The sequence below is a fragment of the Ailuropoda melanoleuca genome, chromosome 8 (genome assembly GCF_002007445.2).
Source record: "Ailuropoda melanoleuca isolate Jingjing chromosome 8, ASM200744v2, whole genome shotgun sequence".
In the NCBI taxonomy this organism is placed as follows: Eukaryota; Metazoa; Chordata; class Mammalia; order Carnivora; family Ursidae; genus Ailuropoda; species Ailuropoda melanoleuca.
The window spans coordinates 8,681,249-8,701,464 of record NC_048225.1 but is presented as its reverse complement, the minus strand read 5'-3'; the positions used below and the strand labels follow the sequence as shown (position 1 = coordinate 8,701,464).

Genomic DNA, 20,216 nt, shown 5'->3' with positions numbered 1-20,216 from the left:
ATTTATCATAAAATCCCTGTAGTTACTAACTCTACAAAATAAAAGTACACTCCTTTGAGAATTTTCCCAGTATAGTAATCACTGCATAGTCTTTTTACTATTTTCAGGCAGCGACATTCTGAGAATCCATTGCGTAGTAGCTGCTATGTGGAAAGAAAAATAAAACCCCGCATTTAAGAAGTTTAGGATACAAATGAGACACAAGATAGAACAGTTCTTTATGCAAAGCAAGCAAATACATTCTTGCAGATTTAGTCATGAAGAAAAGATACCAGATGCCAAGAATACAGTTCAACTTAAGCAGGTATAAGTTTAATGATCAGAACAAAATGGGATCAATTAGGAAAAACTGTCTGTAAGAGACACGTTGCAGTATAATATATTCCTTTTCATGTTAATTTAAGAGAATTTAATATATGTGATTATTCTTCAGTTTTCTGAATTAAAATTGTTCAGGTGGCCATAAGGTCTAGAAACGTGGACAAATACACATAATAAATAGTTTAATGATACTCCAACAAACGTTCCAGGAACGTGCTGTTCCTCACTAGCAACTCATAGCTCAACAAGACATGCAAAACTGCACTGAACAACTGCACTAAAGCGATATTCTCTTCACTCCTTGTACATCTACCTACAACTTGGGTGTCTCACTTTCACTGAATAAAGTTGTGCCCCTACATACCCGAGAAGTAATCAAGGAAGAAGTGTATGTTGTTGGTTTCTGGACTCTGTGGTCACCTGTATTTTTTTTAAAGCTTTACCTACTATAAGTCTTATAAACATTTTTGCCATTCATATTATACAAGAAAAAAATGAATACTAAAAATGAGATAACAGAAAAACAAAAACTGATTTATTTTAAATTCCACACCATAACATTTTACTGAAAATGAAGTGATTCTTAATCTATAAATAAAAGACTCTCTAAATGATACTGAGGATGTTTTACAAATTTGGTTTTAAGATAGATTTGAATTCACAACAGGTCTTAACACACAACAATTTCAATCAATCGGGCACTCTGGAACATAATGTGGAGGCATAACAGGTATGTGATGACTTCTTAATAGTCCAAGGGGATAAGGACCTTTTTCGAATACGAGAAGAAATTAGTCTTTCTACAGTATTAACCCCTAAAAGCTATTCTCCTTTATAGACAACAATATTGTTGTCAGTTTCATATACTTTTACTTTATAAAGAACTCCCAGAGGAAGAAATTTCTGGAGGTTTTCCCAGATATATACAGCCACATTTTCTGTCGTGCTGTAGGGAAAAAAAAAGGAAAGGAGATCAAAGGCAAATAAACAAAATTTCATTTTGGATATTTATAAAGAACAGAAATTCTAGATTTAAAAGATAATGTTAAAACTTCAGAAATCGTGCATTGGTCAGATAAAATGTTGACAGCAATTCTTATTTACTATCTACATAAGGCAAGATGGTCACACTCACCTTACAACATCTGCAAAGTATGGCACATCCAGATCCAGATTCTTATGATCAAGGGGCTTCATAATTGCTTCCTATAGATAAAACAAAGGAAAAACACCACTCGTTCCCTTTAGGATTCAAATTCCAAAGTGTTCTATCTTTGCCTCTAAACCTTACCTTATCAGTTAGCTGCTAACTCAGTACCTGTAAGTATTCCATCTGTGTCTCAGAAAGCAACGCTTAAAGTTGAAAAATAAAGGCCCAGATCTCCATAATGACTGGTTCTCCTCATTACTAAATGCAAGGGGGTAAGAAACCAAAAAGTACAGGAGAATTCACTGGAGCTTTCTTATAACCAGCCACTGCAGTTCAGAACTGAGTTTAACACTTCTTGAATTCTGTCCAAAAACTTACCAAGATATTATTTACCAAAAATACTTCTCCATACAGTCTTCCCTTCAGCCCAATGCCACAATGTCATTAGGACAAGGATCCAGTGAGTACTACATTTTACAAAGCAGACTAAGAGTGAAACTACGTAAGTAATTCTAAATTTCTGCTACGAGGAGTAATTTAAGAATGATCTTGGACTCTTAGGAGAAAAAACACATAAATATGTGAAGACCCTTCCTTCCTACTACATGTATATATTACCATAATGTTTTCCCTTGTCAGTGGCAAGAACAGTAATTGCCTTATTCTTTCTCACTTTTTACTTTTAGCTATTGTACAAAATCTAAGCATTTGGGAAACAATGTAATTTCCCAATGGTATGGTTCTCAGAAGGGCACATTAATAATAATAGAAATCATTTTTTGAACAAAACCAGAACCATATAAAAAGAATTTAGCCTTAAACCAAATAGCCTTTAAAACAGACCAAATGAAGGGCAGTTCCAACATGGATATCAAGAAAATACCTGTTTTCTCTTCAATTCCAGTTCAGGTCCCAACCTTTCTTTTGAAGCTTCTTCCACAGGCCCCTTCTGACTTTACTCTACAAGCCGCGATGAGCCACTGTTACTGATGCGACTGCATGGTGTCCCTCAGGTACAAAAAGCGGGGAAGAGTTCTCGACAGAGAACCTCTGCTCTAGCACACGGTCATATGCGTGCATGGGACACCTCATATTTCCTATACCGTTGTCTTATACAGACTCTGTGTATATATATTTTATGTCCCCAATAAATGCACAAATTCTGTCTTTATAGCTTTCCTAAAGTACTTGAAACACACTGCTGTCTGTTCATTCACTGATTATTCTTTTTTTTTTTTTTGAAGATTTATTTACTTATGAGAGAGAGCGCGTGCACATGCAAGCAGGAGGAGAGGCAGAGGAAGAGAGAATCCTGAAGCAGACTTCCCACTGAGAGCAGAGTCCGATCCGGGGCCCATCCCAGGACCCCGAGACCATGACCTGAGCTGAAAACAAGAGCCGGTTCCCCAACCGACTGAGCAACCCAGGCGCCCCTCTTACTCATTTATTCAACTGAAACTTACTGAGCACCTGTTATTGTTTGCCTCCTAAAAAAGTAACATGAGCATTCTGTGGGTAAGGGCTATGTCACACTCATCTGTGTACTCCTGGTACTTAGCTCAAAGACTGATGCAGAGCGGGAGAACCTGCTGAATGTATGGATGATAAGTACCATGGAAGCAGTAATGATCATTAATAGCATTTTTATGAGACAAATGTCAGATTCTACAACAAGAGTAAGCAGCAGAGGGGGCACCTGGGTGGCTCAGTCGGTTAAGCATCTGCCATCAGCTCAGGTCATGATCCTAGGGTTCTGAGATCAAGCCCCACATCGGGCTCCCTGCTCAGCAGGGGAGTCCGCTTCTCCCTCTGCCTCTGCTGCTCCCCCTGCTTGTGTGCTCTCTGTTAAATAGGATAAATAAAATCTTAAAAAAAAAAAAAAAAGAGTAAGGAGCAGAGTTTAAGTGAAGAACTGAACAAACAGGTAAAATGATGGAATAAAAAGAATAAAGCTGGATAGAAGGAAGTCGACTCCCAACTTTGTAAAAGACTAACTGTACCACCTAAGGCAAGTCAGTGAACTGTTCAGCCTCTCTTAATCTTAATCTATGGAATGAAGAAGTTGGTTTAGATAATCTCTAAGGTCTCTGACAATGCAGGATTTCTATAATGATACAGTCAGCAAGTCCCTGATTAACTCCTTCTTCTGTGTTATCCCTATGGCAAAGTGCCTCAGTGAGTTTCTGATAAAACTAGAGTGAATAACACAGGGTAGTGTTAAAATCTATGATTGAAGGCATAAGGAAAATCCAGAGAAGGAAAAGAAAGCTTCAAGGAGAAAGCTGTGTCTCGAAAGAAAGGCAGAATCTGTTAAATGGAGGAAATCAGGATTCACCAGCAAGAAATACAAGATAAGCCTATCACTGTTATTCTCATTATTGCAATACAACTGTGACTTATTTCCTTTAAATCACCCAAACACCTTTAGAAAAACATGAGAATAGTTCCTCCAACTACTTCCCTCCTCCCACTCCCAATTCCACTCCCAAGGTCATGGAACATCTGGAGATACTTGACTGGGGAAGTAATAAAGGGGCCATCAAATATTCTTAGAGGACAGTACATAAGAAGCATCCAACATGACATTACCTCCATATACTCTTTGAGGTCAGTCAAATTCATAACCATTCCTGTAACAGGATCAATCTAAAGAATAAACAAAGGTGAATGTTACTATAATACACCCTTCCTATTTAAACCTCTATTAAATTATTAAAGGCTGTACAATGTGCAGAAATTGTGCCCACATCTGCCTTCATCCCCAGGACACTCATCGATCTCAGTATGAAAAAACCAGGTGCTCCAGGACCCCCTTTCATGGTACTGCTCCTCTACGTGTCCACATAGAGCAGATTAAAGATAACCCTTTGGGAGAGGAAAGGCCTGGAATGGCAGCAGCTCACCATACACAAAGGACAACAATGAAGTAATATTGATTTGAACAGAATTTTTCAACACAGAATCCATCATGTTGGCTGAGAGGGCCCAGCAATCTGCACAAATCACACAGATATTTTCAGCACGTACCTCTCCATGAACAGTCACCACAACTATGGGAAAGAAAACAGAATACCAAAAAACCACATGATTTTCAACAGATAACACCCAAGCACAAGTTAACAACATAAATTAAGTATTAGATCTCTGCCCTGCAAAGCTCTATTTATATTTTCCCTCAAACATCTGTTCTTTTAGTTAAGATTGTTTATCAACCCAAGCAAGACTCAGCCAAGACAGAGAAGCTCAGCAGGAGCTTTGGCTAAGCAGAGGAGCCCAATCAAAGCCAGAAAGGGTGTGTATTCAGCTTACGATGTTGATTCACTAGGTAGGATTGAGATGCTGCTCAATCACTGCCTGCAAAAGTAGAAAATGTACAGGAAGACATCCAGCTATACACCAAGCTGGCTCAACGCTGGACAGCACCTTTCTCGGCAAGCAAAACCACTACTGGGCCTATAACTCTGATCCCTTCACTCACACGAACATATACAGTTCATGGTAATCCTTTGTAAGTTAACGACGTGCTTGTATGAGGCATTAGAAAAATGATGATCAGGGGCGCCTGGGTGGCACAGCGGTTAAGCGTCTGCCTTCGGCTCAGGGCGTGATCCCGGCGTTNAAAGAAAAGAAAAATGATGATCAGGGTGTTTTACAAATTAGTGACTTTTATATACATATTAAAATTTAGCTCCACACAAATACCAATAGGTATTATGTGATAAGTAAGCAAACTAAAAATGACAAATATCATAGATCAAGTAAGAGGCAGTAACTAAACTAGAAATTCTAATCTGACACATTTTGAATCTTTTTACTCTACCAAACTATACACTGTTGATACTCTATGGCTTACAGAGCTGTTTTTTGAGATACCATATTTATCTCAAAGAATCAAGTCTCCTACACTCACATAAATTATTTTCTTGGAACACTGTAGGCAGTTTTAGACTCAACCTATTTTCCTGCCACACAGCATATTCCTAGCCACTATCTCCCTTTTGTCAGTCATTATTTATTCAAAGAATACAATCTAATGTTTTTAATACAATCTAATTTTAACATTAGCCTCAGCAATACCTAATTAGAAGGAAGCCGGTGCCAAAAGAATCTCATTATGCACACTAACGCCAAGGGGAAAAAATTGTTTAAACCATTCATTATCTCTAACAGAGCAGATACTTGCAAAGTAAAATTTAAGACACATCCAACCAAGGCAACAGATTTCTTTTTTCATTCTGAACTTCCATGTAACTTCTCATTCAAGGTTCAATATGCTTTGTCCATAAAGTTTCTTACTCGTTAAGACTAATATTTGCTGATCACATTTTCATCCTTATTGAAAGGGCTAAAATTTCATCAGTTTTTCTCTCACCTTTATAATTGTGCCCATGGCCATTTGGATTGTTGCATTTCCCAAACAGTTTCAAGTTTTCTTCATTACTCAGAGATTTGCTGACAAAAAAAAAAAAGAAAAAAAAAGAAAAATTAATATGACACAAGTTCAGGCGCCTTCTCTGCTCCCTACATTTATTATTTGTTCTAGCCTTTGAAAAGCTTCACAATTTATTATTACCTTAGCTCACCAAATAGAGAGTCATAAATCAACTTGATTTCATTATTCCGCTTTCTGTCAGGAACCAGTGTATGACCCCTAATTAGGCTACTGTAATGTATAAATGAGAGTAAACAAAGTCCACACCCTTGTTCCACAGCAAGATTCCAAATGATCTGCTCAAGGCCCTTCTATTTTTCAACTCAACAAACATTTACTGGGTACCCATTACATAGTAGGCATGGACTGAATGAACCAAGGACATACAATGATAAAAGAAGATGCTTCTCTTCAAGTGGCTTAAAATCTCATTTCTCCTGAAAAATAATTACATGACCTATTACCTCTCCAACAATGTTGCATTATTATGCCTGAACTACTGCCCACTGACGACTTCACCAATCCATACAGCAGTATTTAAATTAGGGAAAATTCAAAAGTACAATACTCAGCTGTAGTTCTGTGCAGAAAATAATTTTCTTAATGAATTTTTATGTCTGTACCTGTCCAACCAACAATGCATCTTCAATGAGGCCTTCTATGTGTGAACGTCCTATTACACCACCCCTTCCTTTTTGAGTTTCTCTTTCTTTTCCACCACTTTCCCCTACCCATCCACTTACATTTAGAATACTACGGTTCACAAAGCTTTGGCACAAAATTATCTCACTGCACCCTCCACAAAATTGGCCAGATTGTGCACTCCGCACAGAAGGCGGGGACAGGTGCGCATTGATCCCTCCTGCATCCCTGTCACCTAGCACAAGACCTGACACGCTCCTCACAAATAATACCTGCCCAGTGAATGAAGTGGATGACGCTTGTTAGAAATTATTATCCTCATTCTACAGACAGGGAAACGTATGCTGAGAGCGGAGCTTGCTAACAAGAGGCAAAACTCAACATCAACTCCTCAGTGCAGTCAAGCAGTCTGAATGCTACGGGTTCAAATCCAGACTGTGCTCCTTGTTCTCAGGGCTGCCTTGGAAAGGGAACGCCTGGCTTCATGATACCTGTGGTAAAAAGGGCATAAACCTGGGTTGCTGCAGTGGTACTGGGGACGGCGGCGAGCACTCCTGGCACCTCACAGCAGCTCACATTTGCCCAGTGTTCACCACATGTCTGACACTGGGTCACCCGGGCCAGGCGAACTGCTCTGGGCGCCACTGCAACCCTTCCCGCTCCACTAGGGAACGTGAGCGACCCCGAAGCTTCTCCAGGGCACCGAGCAGAAGAGGAGGGGCGGGGGCCTTCGGGTTCCGCACACAGGGCGTGCCTCCGCGGTTGGCTCCATTTACCACCGCGCCCCAGGGCCTCCGCTGGTCGACTGCAGCTGTCACCTTCACCGTGGCGCCAGGGCAGCCGGGGTCGCGCGTCGGTTCTCACACCTGCGCTCCCACACGCGGGCCCCGCCCCCCACCGTGGGCACTGTGGGCGCCCCCCACCTGTGGAGTCGGTGGGTCGCGCTGAAGGAGACGAGGCGGGACACTCGCGCCCGCGGGCAACAGCCCTCGCCGGCGCCCGCCGCGCTCATCGCCTTGCCTCCGCCCTCACCTGGAGGTGGTGCTGGAAGGCAGCACTTCCCGCGGCTGCGCAGTGCGGCGAGCGCCTGGGACGCGCTCTCCGCTCTGCGCTGTGACTGGCTCCCTCTGCTGGTCCGGAGGCAGTAAAGCGTCCTGTACTGTGAGTCTCTTGGATAGCTGGAGTTGGGATAAGCTAAGCAAACGTCCCAGAGGTCGGTCGGAAAAGATGGGTAGGATCTTAGTGTCTTTCATCATACTGACTGTTCAGCCTTAGGCCAAGTAGAGCCGTTAGGGTCAGCCTGGGCACACTTTGGGTACTGGAGGGACCTCTTGACATGCTCCTGCCACTCCTTTACAGAAAGCCCTAGTTACAATAACCTCCACTGGCTGGTTACTCCGAGATGAGTCCCAGGGCCAACCTACCTATAGCATAAAGGGAGCGGGAATTTCAGGGCACGTGTGGGAGCACTTGACTTTCGGAAATGATACTACCTTTGGACTGTTTGTAAAGATTCTTCTTACTAAGGGAAATTCTCAAGCTTTCCTTATAATCCACACACGAAGCCATTTATCAGTGTGAACACAGGCAGTCGTGAACACACACACATTAGCGATTCTCTGTCCTATGTTGACACTTGCGGAGTGAGCAGATCTTGTTTCCTCAGGCCTACTTATAAGGAGTATCCACACCACTTGCAGTTCCCAGTATTATGTCACCTCTTTTCTCCATTCATTACCTATCTACTTACTGAAGAGCTAGCCATGAGGCTGGCAGTGTTCCAGGCACTGGGAAGGATAGATTAAATCATGAGAGTGGCAGGCATAGGGGCCCCAAATGGTGATTTCTCTCAAATGTCTCCTGTCTCTGGCTACATACTCCGTTCTGCATGAAATTATGGTCATGTAGCAAACATTCTTAACACATTTTCAAATGTTTTTATTCTCTCCCCCATTGGGTTGTAAAGAACATCAAAGAAGGATAAACTTTGGAGACATCTGAGATAGACACTATCTAGTTCAGTCCTCTCACAGATAGGAAAACACGGGCACAGATAAGTGAACTACTCACCCAAGATCACTTACAATAAAACAGTATTTCCTGGGCATTGACCACATTAGGGAGAAAACACTTGAGTCATTCCAAATGAAGTCTTAAGAATCAAAATACAAACCGAAGGAATTTCTGAGAAATTGCTATAGTTACTTTAGTAAAATATGGCATTACATTTGCAGAGCTTTTTCTTAAATGTTTTTATTAAGGGTACTCACCAAATTTACCCTCAGTGATTCTGTTATGGATTCAACCATGTCCCCCCAAAATTCATGTGTTGAGCCCCCAGTACCTCAAAATATGACTTTACTTGGAATGGGGTCTTTGCAGATGTAATTAGTTAAGAGAAAGTCACAAGCGGGAAGCCCTGGTCCCTTTCCCCCTTCCTTACGCACCACATACTCCCTTTCCTTGAGTCTCTGGATGCTGCTGAGTGATGAGTTGGGCTTAGGGAGAGGAAGATACCCTACCTAGGTTTTGAAACTTGGTCATATGCTCACTCAATTTTACCAGAACTCTCTGCACTGGATTACCAGGCATAGGCATATTACAAAATGTCATTGATCCTTTTTTGTCTTCTCCTTCAAGAACCTCACAGATAGAAAAGCCACAGCAGAATCTGGGCATCCTTGGGTGAAAATCTTATGATTGTACCGCTAACCTTTATATGTTTGAACTTCACTCCCTGTGATTAGGATGGAATTTATAGAGGAAAGACGTTATCAGCTCTGCATACTTCACAGCAGTCAGCTAGAATCTCCTCCACCCTTTAGATCCAGATAAGATCTAAAACAATCTTCCATGTCTTGGGGGGGGAGTACAATGCCTTTTGAGGACCTCTGTGACATATATATACGTTCTCTTACAATGACTTCAGCCTCGAAGCTCCCACATCTGCTGTATTAACTGTACTTAGGCATCTTCTTGTCATTCTGATACCCGCTGCTTTTGTTCTGTGTTGCATCAAGCCAGACACAAAACTTAGAACTTTCACTTTATTGCCACGATGTAAACCATTACCTGTGGCATTTTTGTACCTGTGGGAACACTTCACTGAAAAGGACAGGGTTTATGATGTCTGTAATAACTACTGAGGATAACTGGGAAGCAACTGGTTATGCTGGTCCAGGGTCATGCATGAGCCTGACCGTGAGTTCACAGTTGCCCCAAACTACGCATCTAGAAGGCTTCCCCAGCAACATTCAACATGCAGAAGGAGCAACGACAGTTTAACTGGCCCCAGGCTGAGTTAAGTGGAGGGAGGAAGTATAAATGAAGGAAAAGGGAACAAAAGATCGTGAAGGTGTTGGCAAGAGTATGGTTTAAGTGACAGACAGCAGACAGATTTGGGCTGTTGGTAAAACTGGGGGTGTGGGAGGGTGGTTAGAAATGTGGAGATTATGTGGCCTCTAGTGCCACCTGTTGCTCAACTGAATGAAGAACCACTGACTTCTCATCAATTTCTGGAGAACTATACACCTGGAGATTAGAAGAAATGCCTGATTTTAGTGATGCCCCTCAAAACAACACCTTCCCAAGGCTGAGTTGGGGGCGAGGCAGAAAGTGGCAGTCGGTGGTTCAACCGCTGTGGTGTCTGTGGACCGTGGAGAAACTGTTTGGAAGAAAGCCTCTAAGCATGACGTAGCTGGCTTCCTGTCTTCTGTGAGTCCTGGAACCCATGCTAGCTAACAGGCAGGCTGTGACAGAAAAAAAAGAGGTGCTTTTTAGAGCTATATTCATGTTTTACTATGATTATTTGTATTTTTTCTCTCAAGTGTGAGGACATTTGTCACCCACCCTATCTGGTGGTGGTAATGATGCAGCTCTACTTTTTCTTTCATGTGTTCTTATTATCTAGACAGAGATCTATCTAGTAAAAACAAATTTAAAACTCTCTTCAGGGGCGCCTGGGTGGCACAGCGGTTAAGCGTCTGCCTTCGGCTCAGGGCGTGATCCCGGCGTTATGGGATCGAGCCCCACATCAGGCTCCTCCACTATGAGCCTGCTTCTTTCTCTCCCACTCCCCCTGCTTGTGTTCCCTCTCTCGCTGGCTGTCTCTCTCTCTCTGTCGAATAAATAAATTTTTAAAAAAATCTTTAAAAAAAAAACTCTCTTCAAAAGGTTGTATCAACACTTGCTTTATGTTTTTAAGAAAAAGCTCTAAGAAATTATAAAACCATTATTATCTCCAAGAATTCTGTTTATAATAGAAATTTAAAACCAGGTGTCTACAGTTTGGGAGGGAAGGTGCCCTTTTTGTTCTCCCTTTTATAAAGAGCACGTTCATTTTAAAGCTAGTTTCCAGGCGTTTCGATTTGCTCCATCAGATGGTTACAAAGGTACCATGGAACCCATAAGGCATTTGCACAGGCACTTCTGCTCGGCACAGTTCTTCAAAGTTCTTGGCATCCAAGACTAGGAGAAAATTTTTTTCATTCTGGAACAGAAAGACGATACTGAAAACTCTTTTGATCATGACTTATGCATCTTCCTATCTATCCTGAGCACCTAGCACAGTGCCTTGACTATCCATCCATTCACTAAATGTTTGCTGAATGGCTAAATGAGCCTGAGAAGGACATTACGGCTGAAGAAGTTCAAACCTAGAGTGAAGAAATTAAGTTGTTTATATCAATTACTTTCATAGACTCTCTTGGAGTGTAGAGATCTTGTTACCTGCCCCTTTTCAATCTCCTAAGAGACATAGAAATTTTTTTCTTCCAAATTAAAAATGCTTTTATTTTGTGTTACTTTGGAGCTGTACAAAGGGTAGCATTACAAGGCAGATTGATATTTGCCCTGGTGTAATTACAGGAGTGGCAAGTACATGGTATGGGGACAAAGTCCTCCTAAGCCTACGGCAGATATTAGTAATCAATCACAGCACTTTTCTCACCAAACCCTTAAAAAGCCTCAGAGGGGAGCCTGGGGCACAGCAGTTAGGCTTCTCCCTTCGGCTCAGGGCATGATCCCGGCGTTATGGGATCGAGCCCCACATCGGGCTCCTCTGCTATGAGCCTGCTTCTTCCTCTCCCTCTCTCCCTGCTTGTGTTCCCTCTCTCGCTGGCTGTCTCTATCTCTGTCGAATAAATAAATAAATAAAATCTTTAAAAAAAAAAAAAAGCCTCAGAATCCTACCTACACCAGGCAGCCGCTAATAACTGGTCAAAGCTGGTACTCAACCTGTTTGCCACAAGTCTGCCTTAGACAAGAAGTTAAGATATCAACATGATTGAGACACTAGGGCCTCACCACATTAGACTTTTGGGGCACTCGGATGAAAATGCAGCAGATATGGTGGCATGAACATTAGACTAGACGTCAGTAGACTAAGATTTAAACACGGGCTTTACTGCTATGAGATCTGACACAAGCTCTCTCAACTTCCCTAAAAATTCCAGTGCATAAAATGGTATCCAACAAAGCTGTTCTCATTAGTAAATAAGGTGACATGTGTGAAAGTCGTTTGTAAATGAATTCCTATGCAAATGTAAATTATGAGGCTGATTCTATAAATAGACCGTTAAAATAATAATAAGGCATGGATTACGATAAAAGGGTACGTACATATGAGGAGAGGAATAAAAGGGAGAAAGTGCTGTTTTGGAATCAAAAACTATTGACAGCATCACTGAATATAACCCTCAAAAGGCTCACTGCTACTTCTCTTTTTGACTAGTGATGAGGAGATACATCTACCTGGTCGGGGGTGATCACCACAGAGAGAATAACCCCACCATCTTCTTCACTGGTTCCTGGTGCTGGAACAAACACCGGTTCCGAGGGGTAAAAGCCATCTTCTCTCCAAATCTAGAAGTCCCCCAAAAAAGTATTGATAGAAGGCTAGTTATGAGCAGGAAGCTTTCCATAGCTTTCGTCACTCCTAGCATGAATTTGGCTGTCAGTACAATATTCCAACAGTAAAAGAATCAGGCTCACTGAGCTGAATAAAGGGGGGGACGCTTTTGCAGCTGCAGACTCTATCATCATCAAACCCAATTTGTGCAATTATAATTTCCCATCGACTTGAAATATAAATGTCCCAACAACCTGAACCCCACGATTTCTCTAAAAATAACATCAAGCAAAGTCTTGTTTTTCTGGGCTTGTGATTCATTTAAGATTCCCGAGACAGGGGGCGCCTGGGTGGCACAGCGGTTAAGCGTCTGCCTTCGGCTCAGGGCGTGATCCTGGCGTTGTGGGATCGAGCCCCACATCAGGCTCCTCTGCTATGAGCCTGCTTCTTCCTCTCCCACTCTCCCTGCTTGTGTTCCCTCTCCCGCTGGCTGTCTCTATCTCTGTCGAATAAATAAATAAAACCTTTAAAAAAAAAAAAAAGATTCCCAAGACGGAATATATCTCTAGCCTAGGTGATTCTATGATTCTCAAACTTAATAAGAGTAAATGGCTGAACTGCCAAAATTAATTAAAGAATCTCAAGAGCTACTTTAACAAAACAGAAACTAATTCAAAGTGCAGAACAGGTCTTTTAAAAGTTCAGAAAGGGAGGGGCACCTAGGTGGCTCAGTGGGCTCAGGTCATGATCTCAATGTCCTGGGATCAAGCCCAGCGGTAGGGCTCTGCACTCAGCAGGGAGTCTGCTTCTCCCTCTCCTTTTGTCCCTCCCCGGCCACTCATGCTCTCTCAGTCTCTCTCAAATAAATAAAATATTTTTTAAAAAAGAGTTCAGAAAGGGAAAAAGATTTTCATTACCGTCAGTGTCTTATTCACCACATCAACCTTGATCAGAGAATCCCCCACCAAATGCCGAAAGCCACAGCCATAGAAGAAACGATACTTTTTGCCACTGAATTGGCCATAGTTGATCTGGGGAAATTCAATGCCTCCTTCCTCCTCTAGATCCTCGGGATGTAGACTTTCATAAGAGCACCAAATCTGAAAGAGGTCCCAAAAAGATTTGCAGTAATTGCTTACTTTCTCACTTACTTTATGCATTACAGGTCAGTGAGGGTGCTAAGAGTTTGAGACAGGGCTTGGGAATCCAGACTCTAAGTCATTTTTTCCATTGTTCCTCTTTCCATCATATGCATGGACACATAAAAGATTATCAGGTTTTGGGGCACCTGGGTGGTTCAGTCAGTTAAGCATCTTGATTTTGTTTCAGGTCATGATCTTGGGATTGTGAGATCAAGCCCCACTCCACAATGAGTGTGAAGCCTGCTTAAGATTCTCTCTCTCCAAAAGGGAACCCTCTTACACTGTTGGTGGGAATGCAAACTGGTGCAACCACTCTGGGAAACGGTACAAAGCTTCCTCAAAAAGTTAAAAATAGAGCTATCCTATGACCCAGCATTTGCACTACTAGGTATTTATCCAAAGGATATAAGCATAGCAATTCGAAGGGCACCTGCACCCTAATGTTTATAGCAGCAATGTCCACAATAGCCAAAATATGGAAAGAGCCCAGATGTCCATCAACAGGTGAATGGATAAAGAAGATGTGATACACACACACACACACACACACACACACACACACACATAGTGGAATGTTACTTAGCCATCAAAAAGAATGAAATCTTGCCATTTGCAATGACATGGACGGAACTAGAGGGTATTCGGCTAAATGAAGTCAGTCAGTCAGGGAAAGACAAATACCATATGATTTCATTCATACATGGAATTTAAGAAACAAAACAGAGAATCATAGGGGAAGGGAAGGAAAAATAAAATAAGATGAAATCAGAGAGGGAGACAAACCAAAAGAGTCTCTTAACTATAGGGAACAAACTGAGGGTTGCTGGTGGGGAGGTGGGAGGGTGGGGCTGGGGTAACTAGGTGACGGGCATTAAGGAGGGCACATGATGTAACGAGCACTGGGTGTTATAGCAACAGACGAGTCACTAAACTCTATCTCTGAAACTAATAATACAGTAGACGTTTATTTTTTTTTAAAAGACTCTATCCCTCCGCACCCCCCCCACTTACTTGCACATATACACACACACTCTCTGTCTTTCTCAAAAAAACAAAAAACAAACGAAAAAAGATTATCAGGTTTTGTTACTAAGCTGTCAAATGGCATATGAGGTGGAAGTGGGCTTTTTATTCTACTAAAGCTGAAACGCTGATAGCTACACAATAACATGCCTATAGTAAGTACAAATTATCTAAAGGATGGAGATAACCAATACCAATCTCAAATACTTAGACGTTCCACAGCCATTAGAAAATTGCACCTATCTGTTTCAAAACACAAAAAGAACAGGTAAACACAGCGCTCACTCCCACTCAGAATTCTACATGTGACCTTACCCTGCTCAGCTGAATGTTATCAGACTTCTTGGACACCAAACACTGTGGAGAACAGCCAAGGAATAAAGTAACATGACTAAAATTCCAAGTCTTTGTCTAATGTCCATTCATAGCATACCTTTCCATCAGCTTGTTTCACAGCACTGGCTGAAGAATAGGACAATGGGCTGAGGTTCTCTCCTTCAGGGTCATTCAAACTGACATGTAAGGGCAAAACAAATCTTCGAGGGAAAGATCTGCCTACTGAATTATAGACCTGTTCAGGAGAGACAAAGAAACAGACGAGAAAATGTCATTCATGGGATAACAGCATGTCCCATTAATTTTTACCCAGTCAACTTTATTGTTATTCCTAAGTAATTGCATAAGTGATCATTTTCATTCATTTATTCCACAAATATCTGTTGAGTACCTACTATAGGCAAAACATTGTTTTAGACACTGGGAATGCAACAGTGAACAAAGTGGCCTCATGGAACTCACATTCTAGTGGAGAAAGGATGATAATAAATAAGAATTAAAATACATGTTATTGAATTAGTGTCAAATAAACAAATGATTACATAGCCCAAGTTCTGCTAGTGATAAGTGCCATCAAGAAACATACTGCAGGGGCGCCTGGGTGGCACAGCGGTTAAGCGTCTGCCTTCGGCTCAGGGCGTGATCCCGGCGTTGTGGGATCGAGCCCCACATCAGGCTCCTCTGCTATGAGCCTGCTTCTTCCTCTCCCACTCCCCCTGCTTGTGTTCCCTCTCTCGCTGGCTGTCTCTATCTCTATCAAATAAATAAATAAAATCTTTAAAAAAAATGTTTAAAAAAAGAAAAAAATAAATAAAAAATAAAAAGAAACATACTGCAGGTGAGAACCTAGAGAGTAACAGCATGCTTCCTTCTTCATGTTTAGTCAGAATAGGCCTCTGCATGGAAAAGCATTAACTTAGTAGGCCTGGGTTGCTCAAACCTGGCACATTCTCAAAAAAGGTCTGTTTTTATGACCGGTCCTTGGCTGGCACCTGGGAACTGAACTCTTGGAATGTTCTGACAAGAGTGGTTTTTACATGCCTGAGGTCTTGAGCTACACTGTACTCGTTTGTCCAGACAGTTTATGCTAACAGTGAGATTTATAATGAACACCTGCTTCCCTGTGGGCATATGGAGCTTTGCTGACTGAGGGTGTGTATGGGGGCTTTGTGCCAATGTGCTGATCCCCAACAAACCCCTGGATAACCAGCTTCCCTGGCATGCAACATTTCACACACGTTGTCACAAGAAGTTGCTAGAGAAATCAGGTGTGTCCTGTGTGACTCCACTGGAGAGGACTTGGAAGAGTGTACCTGGCGGTTTTCTCTAGACTTCACCTATGCAGTTTTACATTTGCTAATTTTTCTGAGATATGTGGACCCTCCTAGTGAATCATCAAATCAAGGGTGGCTTAGGGGGTGCCCAACACAACCTCCCTGCGGAGATTATGTTTAAGCAGGAGACTCTAACAAAATAAGTATTTTTTTTCTGACGATGAGAACATTTTAAGAACATTTTCTTCTCTTGAAATACTGTAAAATGGAGGGCAAACTGTGCCATTTCCCCTCATACACCTGGTCAAAATCATCTCCATCTCACACAGAAATATTTTAACCGAGTAAAGATTTAACACTATTTTTAAGCTTCACAAAGAACTAGATTTTTATAATTACTTTTAAATTTATTTAAACATTTTTTTTTCCTTTTGCAGAACCATAGCTGAACAAAAAGAGACTTCCAATAATGGTGAGTTAGGTAAGGTAGATCAACTGTCCCACTGAGAACAGCTAAAGAGGCTGGACAAGATGTTTAAAACAGCTATGAAAAGGCACTGGTGAGCTACAAAGGCAGTGGAGATCAATAGGGCAGAGATTTGGAGGGAGAAGGAAACCCACAGGTAAACAAGACACTGGGGGCAACTTGTTCCCTCAGGATACCAGCTGCTTCTAGGAAAAGGCAACTGAAAGGCTGAGAAAATTAAAGAATTTTCTTATTAAAATTTTTAGTCTTCAGATCACTGCAGATTGGCATGAAATAATACAGAAAAATAAGCGATTGATTAAAAAATGGGTAAGAAACTAAACATTTTGCCAAAAATATACAAATGGCCAATAAGTACATGAAAAGATGCACAACATTGGTAGTCCTTAGGGAAATACAAATCAAAACCACAACAAGATGCTACCTCACACCCACTAGGGTGTCTATTGTCAAAAAAAAAAATGAAAACAAAAACAAAATCAAAAACAGAAAATAACAAGTGCTGGTGAGATTGTGGAGAAATTGGACCCCTGTGCACGGTGCAGCTGCTGTGGACAATAGTCTGGCAGTTCCTCAAACATATACAGAATTATAGGATCCAGCAATTCCACTTCCAGGTATACAAAAAGAATTTAAAACAGGGACTCAAATAGATATTTGTATGCCAATGTTCATAACAGCATTATTCACAATAGCCAAAAGGTAAAATACAACCCAAATGTCCACCAACAGATTAATAGATAAACAAAATGTAATACAGACATAAAAGGAAATACTTAACCTATAACAGGAATGAGATTCTGATACATATTAAACATGGATGACCCTCGAAAGGATTACGCTTAATAAAATAAGCCAAACACAGAAAAAATAAATCTTGTCTGATTCCACTTATATTAGGTACCCAGAATAGGCAAATGCATAGAAACAGAAAGCAGTAATAGAAGCTCCCAAAGGCTGGAAAGAGGGGAGAATAGGGATTTGTTATTTAATGGGCAGAGTTCCTGTTAGGGATAATGAAAAAGTCTGGAAATGGACAGTCGGTATGGCTGTACAACACTGTTCATGTTCTTCATATCCTTAATGCCAGTGAACACCTAAAAATGGTTAATATGGTAAATTTTATGTTATGTATATTTTATCACATAAAAAAAGAAATAATGCAGAGAGATAACATGTAGCCTTCATCCAGATTCACCAATGAAAATGTCTTGCATAAGTACAGTAAAATATCACAACTGGAAATTTACATTGATATAATCCACCAACGTTATTCAGATTTCACCAGTTCAACATCCACTCGTGTGTGTGTGTATGTGTGCGTGTTTGTATTCAGTTCCATGCAATTTTATTATGTGTAAATTCACGTGATCACCACCACACTCAAGATATAAAATCACCAGCAAGATCCTTCATGCTACCTATTTTTAAAGATATAGCCACACCAACTCCCCCCCACCGCCCAACTTGACCCCAGGAAGTAGAGATTTTGATAGTTTTGAGGAACTAGAGGGACAAAAGGTGGAGTTCAATGACTGCCAAAAAGGAGAAGCTCTGATAAACCCCTAGTACCTTGGGTCAGGACCCCTTAGGTCAGCACCTAAGAGTGAGAATAAACAAGAAATAGTCCAGCTCTTTCAGGGACTGTACCCTGCTTCAAAATATCTCAATCCCTATAACTAGATTAAGAATATCTGGAACTAGGGCTCCTGGGTGGCTCAGTCATTAAGAGTCTGCCTTCAGGTCAGGGCGTGATCCCGGCATTCTGGAATCGAGCCCCACATCAGTCTCCTCTGCTGGGAGACTGCTTCTTCCTCTCCCACTCCCCCTGCTTGTGTTCCTCTCTTGCTGGCTGTCTCTCTCTCTGTCAAATAAATAAATAAAATCTTAAAAAAAAAAAAGAATATCTGGAACTGATCATATACCCTAGTAATCTGCCAGAAGCAAATAAAATTTTCTCTAGAGGAACATAATATCATCCTGGATCTCAAAATATCTCTACAATTTTTCAAATACAATATTCTTTATACAATAAAAATTAGCAAGCACATGAGCAGACAAGAGAGCATGATTAAAAAACAAAACAAGATAACAACAGAAACAGAGCCACAAGGGATCCAGATAATAGAAACTATCAGACTTTAAAGTATTCTGAATATGCTGGAGGAAATTCTTTTAAACTGAGCATTATAGCAGAGAACCAGAAATTATAAAAGAGAACCAAATTAAAATCCTAGAACTGAAAAATGCAATGAGTTTAAGAACTTAGTAGCATGGTTTAACAGCAGAATAGACACAGTTGAAGAAAGAATGAACTGTAAGATAAATAAGAAAATATCCAAAACAAGACGCTTCAAGAGACACAAGGATGGTAAATACTAAACAGAACATAAGCAACAGATGGAGAGAGTGAAAAGGAGTGACATATGTGTACTACAGTCCCAGACAGAAGAGAAAGGATTTACCAAATGCAATATTTGAGGAAGAAATAACACGTGACATTTTTCAAAACTAATGAAAGACATCAAACCATAGATTCAAGGATCTCTAAAAACACCCACGTAAAATAAATAAAAAGAAAACCATATTGAGAGATACCATAGGACTAACTACAGAAAATCAAAGAGAAGATTTTAAAACCAGTCAGAGGAGGAAAAATTATCAACCTCAAAGGAGTAAAGCTTAGACTGACTACTGACTTCTCAACAGAAATCAGAATACAATCAAATATCTATAAAGTGTCAAAAGAAAATAACTAACAACCTAGAATTCTTTATCCAATGAAAACATCCTTCAAGAAAGAAGGTAAAATAAAGACACTTTTTTACAGGAAAAAATTAGATTTAATCACCAGCATATCTGAACTAAAGGAAATACTAAAAGATATTCTTCTGTCAGGAAGAAAATGATTCCACATGGAAGCTCAGAGAGCCAGGGAGGAAATAAGAGCAATTGAAAGCTACAGATGTGGGTAAATGTGTAGTATGGGGAACTATGATTACATAAAGCAACATTAGTAATAAGGCCTTGTAGGGTTTAATAGAGAGAGAAAATTGAAATATACAACAGTAGTGTATAAATTGGGTATAGAGTTAAAGTGTTCCAGAGTTCTTGCATTGTCTGCAAAGAATTAAAAGAACTAATTTATAATATATTGTGTTAAATCAGGAATGCATATTGTAATCTCTAAAATAACCAGGAAAAGAATGTATACCAACCTAATGGGCAGAGGGTGGAATGAGGTTTGGGGGAGGGGAGATGGAAATGAAACATTAAATATACTCAACCAATCCAGAGAAGGCAAGAAAGGAGAGAGAGAAAGAACAGTGACACAAATAGGAAGAGAATGAGATGGGATTTTTAAACCTCAATATATTGGTGATTATTCCAACTAAATGCTCAATTAAAAGTCAAGAATTAGGGGCGCCTGGGTGACACAGCGGTTAAGCGTCTGCCTTCGGCTCAGGGTGTGATCCCGGCGTTCTGGGATCGAGCCCCACATCAGGCTCCTCTGCTATGAGCCTGCTTCTTCCTCTCCCACTCCCCCTGCTTGTGTTCCCT

General features: G+C 40.8%; 2 protein-coding genes across 8 annotated transcripts in view; both read right to left on the bottom strand.

Moving 5' to 3' along the window:
- Positions 1–829: 829 nt before the first annotated feature.
- PTS (6-pyruvoyltetrahydropterin synthase) lies at positions 830–7,597 on the bottom strand. Its single transcript, XM_002921096.4, has 6 exons — positions 7,469–7,597; positions 5,844–5,923; positions 4,499–4,521; positions 4,061–4,117; positions 1,457–1,527; positions 830–1,267 (listed from the first exon to the last, which is right to left on the bottom strand). The coding sequence occupies exons 1-6, from the start codon at positions 7,555–7,557 to the stop codon at positions 1,144–1,146; spliced, it is 444 nt and encodes a 147-aa protein (XP_002921142.1). The 5' UTR covers positions 7,558–7,597; the 3' UTR covers positions 830–1,143.
- A 2,572-nt stretch (positions 7,598–10,169) lies between these two features.
- The window catches only part of BCO2 (beta-carotene oxygenase 2), a 107,144-nt gene continuing 97,097 nt past the window's right edge, over positions 10,170–20,216 (bottom strand). For 6 of the 7 annotated variants that reach the window (XM_034665753.1, XM_034665755.1, XM_034665756.1 and 3 more), the window contains 4 exons: positions 14,992–15,129; positions 13,311–13,493; positions 12,297–12,407; positions 10,719–11,034 (listed from right to left, as the gene is read on the bottom strand). In XM_034665753.1, the coding sequence (XP_034521644.1) occupies positions 10,921–11,034; positions 12,297–12,407; positions 13,311–13,493; positions 14,992–15,129 (546 nt within the window). In that variant the 3' untranslated portion in view covers positions 10,719–10,920. Of the gene's footprint in view, positions 10,295–10,718; positions 11,035–12,296; positions 12,408–13,310; positions 13,494–14,991; positions 15,130–20,216 lie in introns of those variants that run through there. The other variant, XM_034665752.1, reaches the window with a different exon arrangement.